The following is a 15,530-nucleotide window of genomic DNA, read 5'->3' on the forward strand; positions in this document are numbered from 1 at the left end:
TCTGGCCACAGGAATTGGTTCGAGTATAAAGATGTGACCTCAGCAGAGTCAATCAGTGCCCCTCCATGAGATTTGCTGTAGGGTTGTTGAAAGAGGGTCCATACTACCCTGAGATCATGGTCTATAAGAATAGTGTAGGCTTGGTGTCAACAACAACCATCTTGCTACCTTGGTGAGGGTAACGAGAGTCTGAGAATTAATCCAGGCAGAGGTTAGCAGGACTAGGAGATGGAAAGACACTCTTGCTATCTCTGAAGCCCTTAATCTACCCATGCTCAGGTTTCTCAGTATGAACAATCTCCCCAAATCTCCCCCTCTTTGGGGCACACACAAATTTGAGTTGAATTTCCATCTTTTTTAACTGAGAGTGTCCTGGCATTTAGTTGGTGCTTAATAAATATTGACAGTCTAAATAAATGAAAAGGCCAAATCACTTCTTAAAAAAATATTTTTAGTTGTAGGTGGACACAATATGTTTATTTACTTATTTATGTGATACTGAGAATTGAACCCAGCACCTCACACATGCTAGGCAAGTGCTCTTCCACCAAGCCACAACCCCAGCCCAGCAAGTCACTTTTGATGCAGTAACTAAACCTATGGCATCTAAGTCCAGAAGATAGACAACAAACACCAGATGTCTTAAGTACTCCAAAGTATTAACTGCCCCCTCATGAGGCCTCAAGAGGCCAGGCAGCCTCTTTGACATCACACCTATCTGTCCTGGATGAGTGGCATTTCCATCAAAAACTCCTGTGACATGTACCTGCATTGCTAGCCTGAGAGCATCTCAAGTGCAGGGTCCCTGCTTTACTCATCCCTAGCATCATGCAATGACCGCCACATTAGTACTTAACTGTTCCCTGAGAGGAAAATCCCAGGTTTTTTGTTTGTTTGTTTGCTTTTTGTTTTTTGTTTTTTGTTTTTTAGCAATAGCATTTGTTGTCAAAATGCAGAAAATAAGGGGCTGGGGATGTGGCTCAGTGGTAAAGCACTTGTCTAGCATGTGTGAGGTCCTGTGTTCAATCCCCAGCACCACCCCAAAAAAAAAAAAAAAAAAAATGCAGAAAATAAGATCAGAATGTGAGAAAAACAAAAAACAAGACTGAACAAGGAAGAACAGACCTATTATCCCTCATCCTGAAGGCTTTTGGAATCACCTTTGAAAAAGGCATCAAGGAACCATGTAGGCCCCTGACCCCATTAGAACGCACAGGGAAGAGCATAGCACAGAATGCGAGCTCAGGGCTGGAAGTCGTCTACACTGGGCTACATCTGTTTACAGGGAGAAGACCAAGATGATTAAGGGATGTGTCAGGAGTCCATTTGTTAAAAAAAAAAGCCTTGGAAAAGAAGCTAAAATTCCCAAATCCTAAATCAATGTGTGGTCCCACTTCCATAGGCCAAACAAAAGTTTCCTCATTAGCTATCTGAGTGGCAGTGGTGATGGGATCAGGACAAACAGGACGTGGCAGCACTGACGGTGAAGAAGGCAAGACACCTTGAAGTCGCCCACACCCACTCCTCGCCCCTCATAGGCAATCATTGTGCACTCATGTTTGTACACAAATGCCTAGGTTGGGTTACGTTCCATTGTAACCTCAAGTTTGATAGAGACAGTTTTGTGCTAACATTGAGAGGGGTTAATCATCTTCATCATATTTGGTTCTTTGGCTCAGATTCCAAAAATGTAAAATGTAGAATTTACACAAGTCCACTTTCAAAAAAAATTTTTTTTTTAAATCAAGGCAAAGCACTATAGTTGAAAGTTGAATTTACATTATGTCTGTAGGTAAATATCATTATCAGTATATAAACATTTCTAGTGAAGTGTATCTATGTACAAAAGCAAAATGTCAAGAATTTTAAAAGCAAATCCCTACAATATTCCTCACTTAGTATGACGGCTCCTAGAGACAAGTGTTCCGTAACTTTCTAAAAGTGGTTGATTTCTATTTCTCTGTGGATTTGAAAGTGCTCACTTTCCTCATTCTACTATCCTGTAATTCTATCCCACAGTGTTAATGGATCCACTTAAAAGAAAGACACATTGATTTTTACTTGAGAACAGGAAGCTTGTTAAAATCTTTTAATAGAAACAATATCACTAAAAATCACAAGTGGGATGAAAATGTACTAACATTCACTTTACTTTTGTTGATTAAATATCCTAATTCCAGGAGTGGGGGTGGAGCTCAGTGGAAGATCATGTACTTAGCATATCCAAGGCCCTGGGTTCAAACCCCAGCACTGCAAAAATAAATTCTAATTCATTTCAAATACACTGTTTTTAAAATACATTCAGGGCTGGGGAGATAGCTCAGTTGGTAAAGTACTTGCCTTGTAAGCACAGGGCCCTGGGTTCGATCCCCAGCAATTAGCTGGGTGCAGTGGCGCACGCCTGTAATTCCAGCAGCTCAGGAGGCTGAGGTAAGAGGATCACAAATTCAAAGGAAGCCTCAGCAACTTAGCAAGGTCCTAAGCAACTTAGTGAGACCCTGTCTCAAAATAAGAAATAAAAAGGACTGGGGATGTAACTCAGTGGTTAATCACCCCTGGGTTCAATCCTTGGTTCCAAAAAATAAAATAAAATACATTTTTTGTTTGGTTGGCTGTTTTCAGTATTGTGGGTTGAATCCAGGGGTGTTTTACCACTGAACTCCAGCCCTTTTTTATTTTTTATTTTGAGACAGGCAGACTGGCCTCAAACTTGAGATCCTCTCTTTCATCCTCCCAAGTTACTGGGATTACAGTTGTGCACCACCACACCCAGCTACAAATGTGTTTAAAGTTCAAAGTCTAAATACTTAGATACTCTGTAATGAATTAGCATTATCTTTGTATATATGCCATGCATTGAGAAAACAGGAAATGTCTTATTTTTTAATTGAAAGTGGAAACCTTTGACTTCAAGCCTGCCATTCAACATTCCCTGATGACATTTAACGTGGAGTCACACAGTGGGCCTCGTCCTGCTATGGCACGTCTGCAGCCAGATGTGCAATCAGGTCTTTGGCATCTTGCATGGTAGACGGTATCTCTGAGCCATTCGTGGTCACTTGAGTTCCAAACAAGAACAGCTTTCTGTCATTTCCCACCTCAGATAACCCTAAAGCTTCGTGGATATCTGTAATGTGATAGGCTGCTTCGAGATCCTTCAGCCAGAATGGAAAAAGAATAGGAAAAAGTCAGTTATTTTGTAATCCTTTGGAATATATAGACTTATTTTTATTTATTGCTCTCAATGACTTCCCCATTTTTTTTTTTTTTTCCTTTTGCGGTGCTGGGGGTTGAACCCAGGGCCTCATTCTTGCAAGGGAAGCACTCTACCAACTGAGCTATATCCCCAACCCCAACTTCCCCATTTTAATACAGAGGATATTGTGGCCCTAATTGTGATGATACCAGTAGATGTTTGAATATAAATATTTTCACCAGAATTATGTCAGTGCTGGGTGTGCGGAGTGGTACTGGGGATTGAACCCAGAGGCACTTTACCACTGAGTCATATTCCCAGCCCTTTTTATTTTATTTTGAGACAGGATCTGATTCAGTTGCTTATGACCTCACCAAGGTGCTGAGGCTAGCCTCGAACTTGAGATCCTCCTGCCTCAGCCTCTTGAGTTGCTGGGATTTCAGATGTACACTGCTGTGCCCAGATTATGCCAGCATTTATGTGTTATCAAAGTATTTTCTGGAATGAAGCTAAGCCAATCTAATACCTAATACTTTATTTTCTAAACAGAGCCATTGCTATTTTTTTTTTTTTTAATGATGCTAGGAATTGAACCCAGGGCCTTGTGCATGTGAGGCAAGCACTCTACCAACTGAGCTATATCCCCAGCCCCATCACTATTTTTAATTCAAGATTACTTTCTGCGGGGTGGGAGAGAGGCAAGAATGAAGGAAGGAGGAACTGTATAGAGGGAAAAGAGGGGTGGGAGGAGTATGGGGGAAGGAAAAAATAACAGAATGAATCAAATACCATTACCCTATGTAAATGTATGACTACACAAGTGGTATACCTCTACTTCATGTACAACCAGAGAAAGAAGTTGTACCCCATTTGTTTACAATTTAAAAAAAAAAGATTACTTTCAACAAGATCAGTTAAAACAAATTTACATTTATCAAAAGGAATTTGATTCATTAGTTATTTCTTGTTCATATCATATATTTCTGATTTTAGCCATTGTGAACTTTCTTTTCTGGTCAATATTTCCACTGAACAATAATTTTGGATCAAACTTTGGGAGGTAGAGGGAGACAGACAAGAGACCAGGGTGGGAGCGGATTGAGAACAAGAATGGTAGGAGAGGGAGGCCAAGAGCAGGCAGAGAGGCGAAGAGATGCAGCAGGGACAGAAACCCTTAGGGAGAGCCACCTGGACTTATGCTGCATGCCAGAATCAAACTTCTAGAGTCAAAATGGCAAGACCCAAACATACTCCTCTGCCTCTCATGCATCCAGAAGTATTTAGACAAAAGGCCTCTGATTTTTCCTTTAATAAATATTGGATCACCTATTGTTTTTCAGTATTTTGCAAAAATTTTGGCATTTTCACTTCTAAAACTGCATTTGCAATTGGCTTTTTGCTATTTCACAGCATTTTCTTAAGCTTCAGAGTATTGTTTTATTTGTTTGCTTGTTTGTTTGTTTGTTTGTTTGTTTGTTTGTTTGTTTGTTTGTTTGAGATGGGGGTCTCACTATGTTGCCCAGACTGGTCTCAAATTCCTGGGTTCAAGCAATCCTCCTGCCTCAGCCTCCTGAGGAGCTGGAATGACAGTGGGTGCCACTGCACCTGACCAGGAGAACAGTTTTACAGCTCTAAAAATAATCCACTACTGAGTCTCTTTCTTCCTATACCAATATAAACCTATCAAATTCCACCACAGGGAGGCTGGAAGGCTTTCCATGATGTGCTGCAATTAGTAACTGGTTGGAAGTGGTTACCCTCTGAGTGCTGGTAGTCACAATATATCATTGACTTGTTTGAAACCTGAATTTATTTGGTCCATCATCTTATAATAATTTTTGTAACGGTTTTAATGACTCCAGTAACATGTGGGTGATGTCCCAGATTAAATAAGTTCACTAATGGAATTGGAGTAGAAAAAATAGGAAGAGAAGGGTGGTGGGTGGGAGGAGGGGCTCCTTATCATGATATAACACATAAGGTATAAAAATACAGGGTTTATTCCACACTTATATAATTGGGCCTTAATAGAGCTAATAATGTACAGAGTAAAGATAAAGATGATTTCTTTGAAAACCTTTACATAATAACTTGATCTTAGTCAGCTAAAATAATAGACTAAATATTTTGGCCAAAGAATATAAAAAAAGATAAATTGAACTTGTTATGATTTGGATACGAAGTGTCCCTCAAAAAGCTCATGTGTTAGGCAATGCAGGAATGTTTAGAGATGAAATAATTAGCTTATGAGAGCTGTAACCTCATTAATGGATTAATCCATTTGATTTATTAATAATTTAAATGGACTACTGGTTGGTAACTGTAGGCTGGTGGGGGTGGCTATGGAAATAGGTCACTGGAGGGGTGACCTTGGACTATATCTTGCCCCTGGCTCCTCACTTGCTCCCTCTACTTCTTGGTTGTCATGAACTGAGCAGCATTCCTCAGCCGTGCCCTTCTACTGTGAGGTGTTACTTTTCCTTGATTCCAGAGCTCAGATGACCATGAACTGAACCTCTGAAACTTAAAGCCCAAAATAAACTTTTCCTCATCTAATTGTTCATGTTAGGTGTTTTGGTCACAATGATGAAAAGCTAACTAACACAAACTAGAATATACAAGCCTTTTCTAATTAAGACCCAACAAAAATTATAAATGTGACAATGAATGACTTTGTTTATTTAATTTGATGAAGAGACACAAATCACAGAAGAAAGTATTAATAAATTAAAAATAGAAGTCTTCACTCTCTGCCATGTGAAGATACAGCAAGAAGGTGACCATATACAAACCAGGAAGAGGGTCCTCAACAGGAACAACGCCTTGACCTAGGACCTCCCAATCTCCGAATTGTGAGGTACTGGAAGCCTGAGGTACTGGGGACACTAAAAGACTACAGGGTAGAATCTGTATTGCCTCAGCTCCATACAGTTAAATGAGAAGACACACAACCAAAAAGCAAGGGAACAAAGTGTCTTGAACAAGCCAAGATATTCCAACAACAGAATCCATAGACAACACAGTAGAAGAAATGTCAGAGAAGGAGTTTAGAAAATACATAGTTAGATTGATCTTCAAAATAAAGGATGGTATTGAAGAGAAAATAGGGAAAGTGAAAGAATACTTCAATAAAGAGGTAGAGATTATAAAAAGAAATCAAGCAGAAATTCTCAAAATGAAGAAAACAATAAACCAAATTAAAAATTCAATGGAAAGTATGACCAACAGACTAGACCACTTGGAAGACAGAACCTCTTACAATGAAGACAAAATATATACTCTTGAAAATGAAGTTGACCACACAGAGAAGATTGTAAGAAGTCATGAACGGAACTTCCAAGAAATATGGGATAACATGAAAAGATCAAATTTAAGATTTATCAGAATAGACAAAGGCATGGAGATACAAACCAAAGGAATGCGCAGTCTTTTCAATGATGTAATATCAAAAAACTTCCCAAATCTAAAGAATGAAATGGAAAATCAACTACAAGAGGCTTACAGGACCCTAAATTACAAAATTACAGCAGACCCACACCAAGACACATTATAAAGAGAATTACCAGCATACAGAATAAGGATAGAATTTTAAAGACTATAAGAGAAAAAACTCAAATTACATATAGGGAGAAACCAATTCGAATCTCAGCTGATTTCTCAACCCAGACCCTCAATGCCAGGAGGTCCTGGAATAACACATATCAAGTTCTGAAAGAAAATGGATGCTAACCAAAAATTTTATACCCAGCAAAATTAAACTTCAGACTTGAAGATGAAATAAAAACCTTCCATGATAAGCAAAAGTTAAAGAATTCACAACTAGAAAGCTTGCACTACAGAACATTCTCAGAAAAATATTCCATGAGGAGAAAATGAAAAAGAAAACAATGAAAATCAGCAAAGGGAGGAACTACACTAAAGGAAAGGTCAACCAGACATTCACATTGGTGTGTGACCATCGCCACCATCCATCGCCCAAACTCTTAATCTTGCTAAACTGAAACTCTGTGAGTACCAAATAATTCCCCATTCCTCCCTCTCATAGCTTTGAGCAACCACCATTCTACCTTGTATCTTAGTGGATCTGACTTTACTAGGAGCCTCAATAAGCCGAATTTTCAATACTTGTCCTTCTGTGCCTGGCTTATTTCATGTAGCATGATGTCCTAAAGGTTCATCTTTGTGTTGTGATATGTCAGAATTGCCTTCCCTTTTTAGGCCAAATAATATTCCATTGTATGTGTGTACCACCTTTTGTTTATCCATTCATCATTGGATGGGCTCTGGGGTTGCTTCCTCCTTCTTGTTACTGTAAAGAATGCTGCTATGAAGATGGGTATGTAAATAGCTATTTGAGTACCCATTTCAATTATTTGGGGTATATGCCCAGAAGTGGGATTGCCACATCATATGGGAACTCTATTTTTTGAGGAGCCACAATATTATTTTCCAAAGCAGCTACACCATTTTACATTCCAATTTCCCCATGGAATATTTTGAATGTGCATGTGAAATAAATTCAGGTCAATTTAATTGTTCTGAAACAAAACTATTTCTTTATACATAGAAGCCATTCAAATATTGTGCTCAATTCAACCATTAATATGGTTATTGAAATAAGTTCAATATACCTTTGTTAAATTCCTACTATGCACAAAGCAGTATACTTAGGTACTTCAAGTCTCACAAAGATTAATAACACTCATTACCTCAAGCAGTTTATAAACCAGGAGATCTAATAAATCAAGTTGAATATACAGCATGTTGCTGAATATCTAGCTATTAAAAATGGACATTTCTCATGTTAATAAGAAATGTATTGAGCATGATTTATATTTGCACAGATTTTTACCTGTTTGTGTGCAAACACAACCAGAGGAAGGATTGGATTTGCTTCTGTTAGTTGGTGAAGGTATTTTTTGGCTTCAGGTAAGCGATTGTGATCTGCTGAATCCACCACAAAGATCAGCAACAATCCCTTGGACAGGTACATTTCCCAGGAGGAACGGAAAGGCTCACTGCCGCCAACTACAGAGAACAGTAGAGGAAGAAAGCACCAACAAATCACATGAGCATCCACCAAGAGGCAGGCAGGGCACCCTGGATAGGTGTTCTAATAAAATTCCACTTGTAAGAGGGTACCCAATTCTGAGTGCAATCAGAGAGATACTACCAGGAAACAGTTAGTCATTAGGAATGACTACCCTTCATAAGAGGATCATTCATTCTGGAATCAGAAAGGATCAGTGTGCAGATAGTAAATATTACAGGGAATGTCTCCTGATCCTGATATACATAGCAGACTCACCAGCCACTAAGTTCATCAATGGGAGTACACTACCAAAATAGTTAAAGGTGGTAGGTTAAAGCTCATGTCACTCTAAAATAATTTTTAAATGGACTGAATTCGTTGGCTACCCTCAACTTGCATAATTCTCTTCCTTTGTCAGAATCCCAGAACTAATTTCTCTTTTTAATACTGCATTGTTAGGGAATATGATCTTAAGGTATTCAGGAATACTTTTCTTAGGATAAAAATGCCTTTAGATTAGAGAATTTCAGTCTACTGATTCTTCCTATAGGAAACTTTTTGGTAATGATAATATACATAATGAATTTAGCTTTTATATTTCTCCTAGGATAGGGGCTGGCAAACTATGGCTGGATGTACAAATCTAGCCAACCACCTATTTTTGTAAAGCTCACAAGTTAAAAAGGTTTTTTTTTTTTTTTTAACACATTAAAATGTAAAAAAAAAAAAGTTTGAAAAAAATGCAAACTTTTGAAAAAATATTATGACTATGAATATTCTATCAAATTTAGATTCTAATACCCACAAATAATTTTATTAGAACACAACATGTTTTAGTTTACATATTGTCTGTGGCAACTCTTACACCACAATGGCAGTTTAGTGGTTACAACAGAGACCATGTGGTCCACAGAGCCCAAATTATTTACTATGTAGCCCTTGATAGAAAACTATTCCAGATATCTGTAACAGGAACGTAACAAAAGTCATTTTAAACACTACTAGGAAAGGATTTGCCTTTCACTTGTTTTCTTTTGCATCTATCTAGGCTAGTCATTCTTCTAAGTATTTTGTGGTTTTCATTTGTTAAAATTTTGAAACTTCTAAGCAATTCATATGACTTTAACACAATTTAAATGTCCATGGACCCTAGGATTATTCCTCACTTCTTGTTACCATAAACAATGCTGCTGTAAACACTTTAGTATTTGTCTCCTGGTATGGGTTTATGTGAAAGGAAGGCCAACTATGTGACACTGTTTTCTAAAGTGGCTGGTTATGATTTATATTCCACCAATAATCAGTAAATTTCCTTTGGATCTACATTCTCTTCAAAACCTGGTTTTATCAGATTGTGTGTGTGTGTGTGTGTGTGTGTGTGTGTGCGCCAAATTTAAATTCCTTTGCTTAATGATCATTAAACCTTTTTTTCATGTTTACTTCTAATTTGTTTCATATGAAATGTTTTTTATTTGTCTTAATTTTTTCATAAGAGTTCTTAATATTTTTTGGATACTGTTCATTTATTGGTTATATGTGTTGCATGTATTTCTCTCATTTTGTGGCATCTTAAAAAAGTTGAGCAGAAGTTCTCAATTTTAATGTAGTTTAATTTACTCTTCTTTCTTCATTGTTATTGCTTTTTATATCCTGTTTTGTATTCTGCATCTTTACCATGGAGACATAGATATTCTCTATTTTCTTCACAAAGCTTTTTACACTGGAATTTTATCCATCTGAACTTGATGTATACATATGTATATAAAGAGGCTGGAAACCAGTTTCACTTTTTCCCCCCGTGTTGTCCCAGCACCACTTGTAAAACAGCCTCTCTTTTCCCCAGAGGACTCTGCTCTGTACATTTGGTCACTTTGCTCATTCCTATGCCAATACCACACAATGTTAATTTTAAAGTTTTATAGTAAGATTTGATATTTGACAGAAGAAGGCTACCCTTCTTACTCACTTCTTCAAGAGTGCCCAGCTTTTCTTGTACCTTTATACTTCCATGTAAGTTTTAGTTGTAGCTTTTCAAACTCTTAAAAAGTCTTACTGGGATTCTGATTGGAATTGAATTATTTCTAAACATCAATTTGGGGAAGAATTAACATCTTTTTTATGTACTGACTTCCTATCAATGAAAACTATGTCTTCATTTATTTAGATCTTCTTTCAATGTTTTAAAATGACATCTGCAAAGTGTCTCTCTCTCTTTATATATATATACATAAATTATGTTTGTTGCTATTGAAAATGTATCTTCTTTAAAATCATATTTTCTAAGCCATACACAGTAGGACATGCCTACAATCCCAGCAACTGGGGAATCCTCCCAGCAGGAGGAGGCAAGTTTGAGGTCAGTCTCAACCACTTAGCAAGGCCCTAAGCAACTAAACAAGACCCTGTCTCAAAATAAAAATAAATAAATAAGACTGGGGATGTAGCTCTTTGGTAAAGCACCCCTAGGTTCAACCAGAAAAAAGAAAAATCATATTTTCTTCATGTTGCTAGCTAACAGAAACGTAATTGACTTTTTAAAGTAATTTGAAGGGTCTTTTAGGTTTCCTTTAAAGAAAATTACATCATTCATAAACAAGATCTATTTTATTTCTTCCTTTCTCATCCTAATGCCTTTTCTTTTTGTTGAACTGACTTGGACCTTCTGTTATGTTGAATGAAAATGCTCCTTTGACCTGATTTTCAAGGGGCAATACTTCTAATACTTTATGTTGAGGAATCCTGTGTTCTGAAGTTTTGGTGGTTTAAGGAATTGTCATTTATTTTTAGCTTATTAAGAATTTTTAAGCCAAGCCCCCAAAACCAAAGGCTGAATGTTTTCTCTGATATGTGGAAGCTAATTCACAATAAGAGTGGCCAGCGGATAGGGAAGAATAGTTACTTTAAATTAGGTAGAGGGGAGTGAAGGGAGGGGTAGGGGTATGGGGGAAAGAACCATAGTAGAGTGAAACAGACATTATTACCTCATGTACATGTATGACTGCTTGACCAATGTGATCCTGCAATATGTATAATCAGTAATGAGAGATTATACTCCATTTATGTATGATCTATCAAAATGGATAAATGCATTCTAGTGCCATGTACAACTAATTAGAACAAATAAAATAAAAATTTTTTTAATTAAAATTTTTTTTAATTTTAAAAAAGAATTTTAAAATCATAAACAATTGAATTTTGTAATTTTTTTCTTTTATTGAGGTGATCATATATATTTATCTAGTTAACAATGTAGCAAATGACATTCATAGATTTTTTTCAAAGGTTAAAGTTACTTTTTGTTTCTGAAAAAGCAGGGCTTGGTCATGATACATTGTTTCTTTCATATACTAACTGGATTTTGGTTTACTACATTTTTTTTCCCCAAATTTCTGCATCTATGCTAATGAATTTCCTTTTCTTATACTTCTTAGCCTGGCTTTGGTTATAGTGACTTCACTGTAGGAAAGACTACTGTTTTTTTTTCCTATTGGGTAGGAGAATTTATGGAAGATTAAGATTGGTAGAGCTCACCTATAAAATCAACTGATCTGGTGTTTTCATTATAGAGTGAGTTTCAGCTAGTGATTTCATATCTTTAAATTTTTGAAATTATTCGGCATCTTATTTTTTCTTATCTTCCACATTTTTATTGATGCTCTGTAGTTGTACATAATGGTGTGATTTATTTTTACATATTCATACATGTATACAATATAGCAATATAATTTGGCCAATAGTTTTATTTCTTCTTGAATCTGTTTTTGAAATATATACGTTTATTAGCACTAATGCAAATATACTCTTGACATCTTTTTTTCATATAAGACATCAGTTGTGCTTTCTAGTTTTTCCTTGATAAATTTCATCAGAAGAGTGTCTATTTTGTTTATCTTTCAAAGAACTAACTTCTGACCTTTCTTCTCTTTACTACTGTATCTTTGTAATTAATTGGTTTCTTTATAATCTCTTTCCTTCTATCCTCTTTGATTTTAGTCTGTTGTTCTTATCTAATCTACATTGTATATTTAACTTATAAGTTTTAAGTTGTATTTTTTCAGCTATAAGCATTTAAGATAATAAATTTCTTTAAATGCATCATTTTCTTGGCATGAAAGTTTTAACCAATAGATTTTGTCATTGTTCTTTTTAGCAATCACTTGTTCTGATTATTTTTAAATTTCCATAATGATTTATCTCTGAACCATGAGTTATTTAAAAATGGATGGATCTATCGTTTGAAGGTTTGGGGTGTTTTTGGTTGTTTTTTGTTTTCTGGTTTGTTTTGTTGTTGTTGACATTCAAGAATGAACCCAGGGGGCTGGGGAGATAGCTCAGTCAGTAGAGTGCTTGCCTTGCAAGCACTAGGCCCTGGGTTCAATCCCCAGCACCGCAAAAAAAAAAAAAAAAAAGAATGAACCCAGGACCACTTAGTCACCTACATCCTCAGCTCTGCCCCACAACCCATTGTGTGTGTGTGTGTGTGTGTGTGTGTGTGTGTGTTTCTTATTTTGAGAGTGTTTCACTAACTTGCTTAGGGCCTCATTAAGTTGCTGAGGCTGACCTGGAATTTGCAATCTTCCTGCCTCTGTCTCCCCAGTTCCTAGGATTACAGGTATGCACCACTGCACCCAGATAATTCAATGAAGAGTTTTAAGTTAGCAAGTGTTTTCTTAAATACATGTGTTAAAATATTGCTCTTCACAAATGGACGAAAGCAAAAATAAAAAGATGACTGCAGGAATCTGAGGAATCTGTGAGAGAGGTTTTGACTCATGTAGGCAGTGGGAAAAGATGTCACTGATAAATTCTAGTTATGCTTTGGAGATAGAAAAACTCAAAATGTTTCACTTGTGGACTGAAGGCAAAGATAGAGAAGGAGGAATCAAGGGTGACTCCCAGGTTCTGCCTTGAGAAACTTGATGGTTGAGGAGTCACTTATTGGTCAGTAGATTCTAGGTAAAGGAACAGATAGGGGATAAATCAAGCATTTTTTTTTTTTTTTAACCACATTGTTTGAGAGGTAAATTAGATGTTCAAATAGAGATGTCAGGAGACAATTGGATATGTTTGGGCTAGACAGGTCAATTTTGAGGGTCATTAGCATATAGATAGTATTAAGTGCCATGAAGATGGATCAAGTCATCCAAAGGAGAGAGCGTAAGAAAAGACAAGAGGGCCAGGCATAGTTAGTGGTGCATGCCTGTAATCCCAGCAACTCGGGAGGCTAAGGCAGGAAGACCACAAGGCCCTCAGCTACTTAAGAAAATCCTATCTCAAAATAAAAAGGTCTTGGAATATAGCTCAGTGGTAAAACAGGGAGAGAAAGAAGACAAGGGACCTGACCCAACTTTGGGGCACAGCAACATTTAGCAAGGTGATGACTCCAGAATTGGTACACAGTAGGGACTTTGGGACTGCCATCTAGTTGGAAGAAGAGGTTTGGGGATTGTCTATAATTGCACTTGCAGAGAAAGAAGCACACTGTACTTACTTAGGCTGCATGTTTATTTGCAGTAGTGTGGGAAGAGGGAGGCTGATTATAGATTTTAGGAGGTCATGCTAAAGCCTTCCTTAAACTCCCCTTTGTCTGCATCACTGAGTAAAAGAAGAAAATTTTAAAAAGCAGAAAGTGATTCCTAACTCCTTCCCCAGGGCACCTCAGTATTAAACCACGCATGCATCCAAAAGTTTGTGTAAATCTGATCCAGCATCACAAAAATCCAGTCATTAACACCACATCTGGCTTAAGATAAAAGAAAATGCTATCTGATAACTAATGAGGAAACAGAGCTTACTCTCCAGGAACTCCATTTGGTTGTCTTCAGTGTCGATGCAAACTGCATTGAAACCTTGGGTGGGTTCTTTGCTATGCTGGACTCTGTTTAAAGCTAGAGAGTGGAGGATGCTGGTTTTCCCTGCGCCATCCAGTCCTAGCACTAGGATCTGCTTATTTTTCTCCTGTGAAACAAAAGATAAATCAATAAACCTACTCCACCAGGACCTTGTTTTCAGACTTCTGATAATGTGCCTGCCTGTGTTAGGACCTAATAATAATCATGGCATCACCAAAGAGCAAACTTCACATTTTATAGGTCTAAACCAAACCACCAATCACCTAAAGTTTTCTAATTAGCCATTACTACTTATGTGACTATTAATCTCATACACTTTCTCCATCCCCCAGCTCCTGGTCAGTCTCTCTCTCTCTCTCTCTCTCTCTCTCTCTCTCTCTCTCTCTCTCTCTCTCTCTCTCTCTCTCTCTCATACACAGACACACAGACACATAGACACACACACACACACACACACACACACACACACACACACCCTAGTATTTATGGAAGGTGCTACAGGTTGATTTCCAGAATTCTTGTTCACGTCCTTTGGAAACTGTACCGGAATTTGGTTTGTTTTTCGGGGTCTTGGGACTTCCATGGTGCACACAACTACTACACAACTACTGTACCACTCAGCATGCAAGCATTTAAGGTCTCATATTATTATTAATCTATGTTTTCTTCACAAGTAGATATTGATTATAAAATGTTAGGGTAAGTTTCCCCCTCTTATATTTTTAATGTATATTTTTTAAGTCTCATGATTAAATGAAAAGGCTAAGATTATAGAAATTGTTAAAACATTTCCAATAATAAATGAGTATTTTAAAACCCAATGTTAAAACCTGGTGAACTGGAAGTAAACTACTGGAAGCATTCTATAAACATGCCAGCCTTAATTTTCATTGCCCTTGACTGAGGGATCAGAAGGACAAGCTGTTAAGAGTTAAGAGTGCTCAGGAAAAAAAAAAAAAAAAAAAAAAAAAGAGTGCTCAGAGATACAGACTCTACTGTGCAAACACTAAAGAGTAATAAATGAGCAACAATGCAGCCAGAATGCTCAGAGGAATTCCATTCTATTTCTAAACAGCTTAATACATAAAATACTAGCGATTGTTGTTAATGACACTGGTTTAGAAATAACAATAATCTTATGTTCATTCTGCTTGAACACCAAATGTTGACATTAGACTTAGACTAAATTTCTAGAAGGAAAAAAAAAGTGATCTTAAACAGTATTAGAATGTCTGTAGCCACCTCTATTTTTAAAAAAAAGATCTATGTGAAAGTAAGACATTTTAAGTTCTGCCCCAATAGGTATTTGAGTAAAGGGTATGATTTTTAAAGGCCATACATTTTTGGTAAAGTGAATTCTTAAAAAAAAAAAAAAAATTATACATATATATATATATATATATATATATATATAGACACAGTATTTTAGTTACTTATTTTTATGTGGTGC

The 15,530-nt window shown here is 36.8% G+C and overlaps 1 protein-coding gene across 1 annotated transcript; it reads right to left on the reverse strand.

Annotated features, from left to right (window-relative positions):
• Positions 1 to 2,387: 2,387 nt before the first annotated feature.
• ARL9 (ARF like GTPase 9) lies at positions 2,388 to 14,147 on the reverse strand. The gene is made up of 3 exons (XM_079153790.1): positions 14,024 to 14,147; positions 8,049 to 8,224; positions 2,388 to 3,155 (listed from the first exon to the last, which is right to left on the reverse strand). The coding sequence occupies exons 1-3, from the start codon at positions 14,037 to 14,039 to the stop codon at positions 2,976 to 2,978; spliced, it is 372 nt and encodes a 123-aa protein (XP_079009916.1). The 5' UTR covers positions 14,040 to 14,147; the 3' UTR covers positions 2,388 to 2,975.
• Between the last annotated feature and the right edge of the window lie 1,383 nt (positions 14,148 to 15,530).

The sequence above is a fragment of the Sciurus vulgaris genome (genome assembly GCF_902686455.1).
Source record: "Sciurus vulgaris genome assembly, chromosome: 9".
NCBI lineage: Eukaryota > Metazoa > Chordata > Mammalia > Rodentia > Sciuridae > Sciurus > Sciurus vulgaris.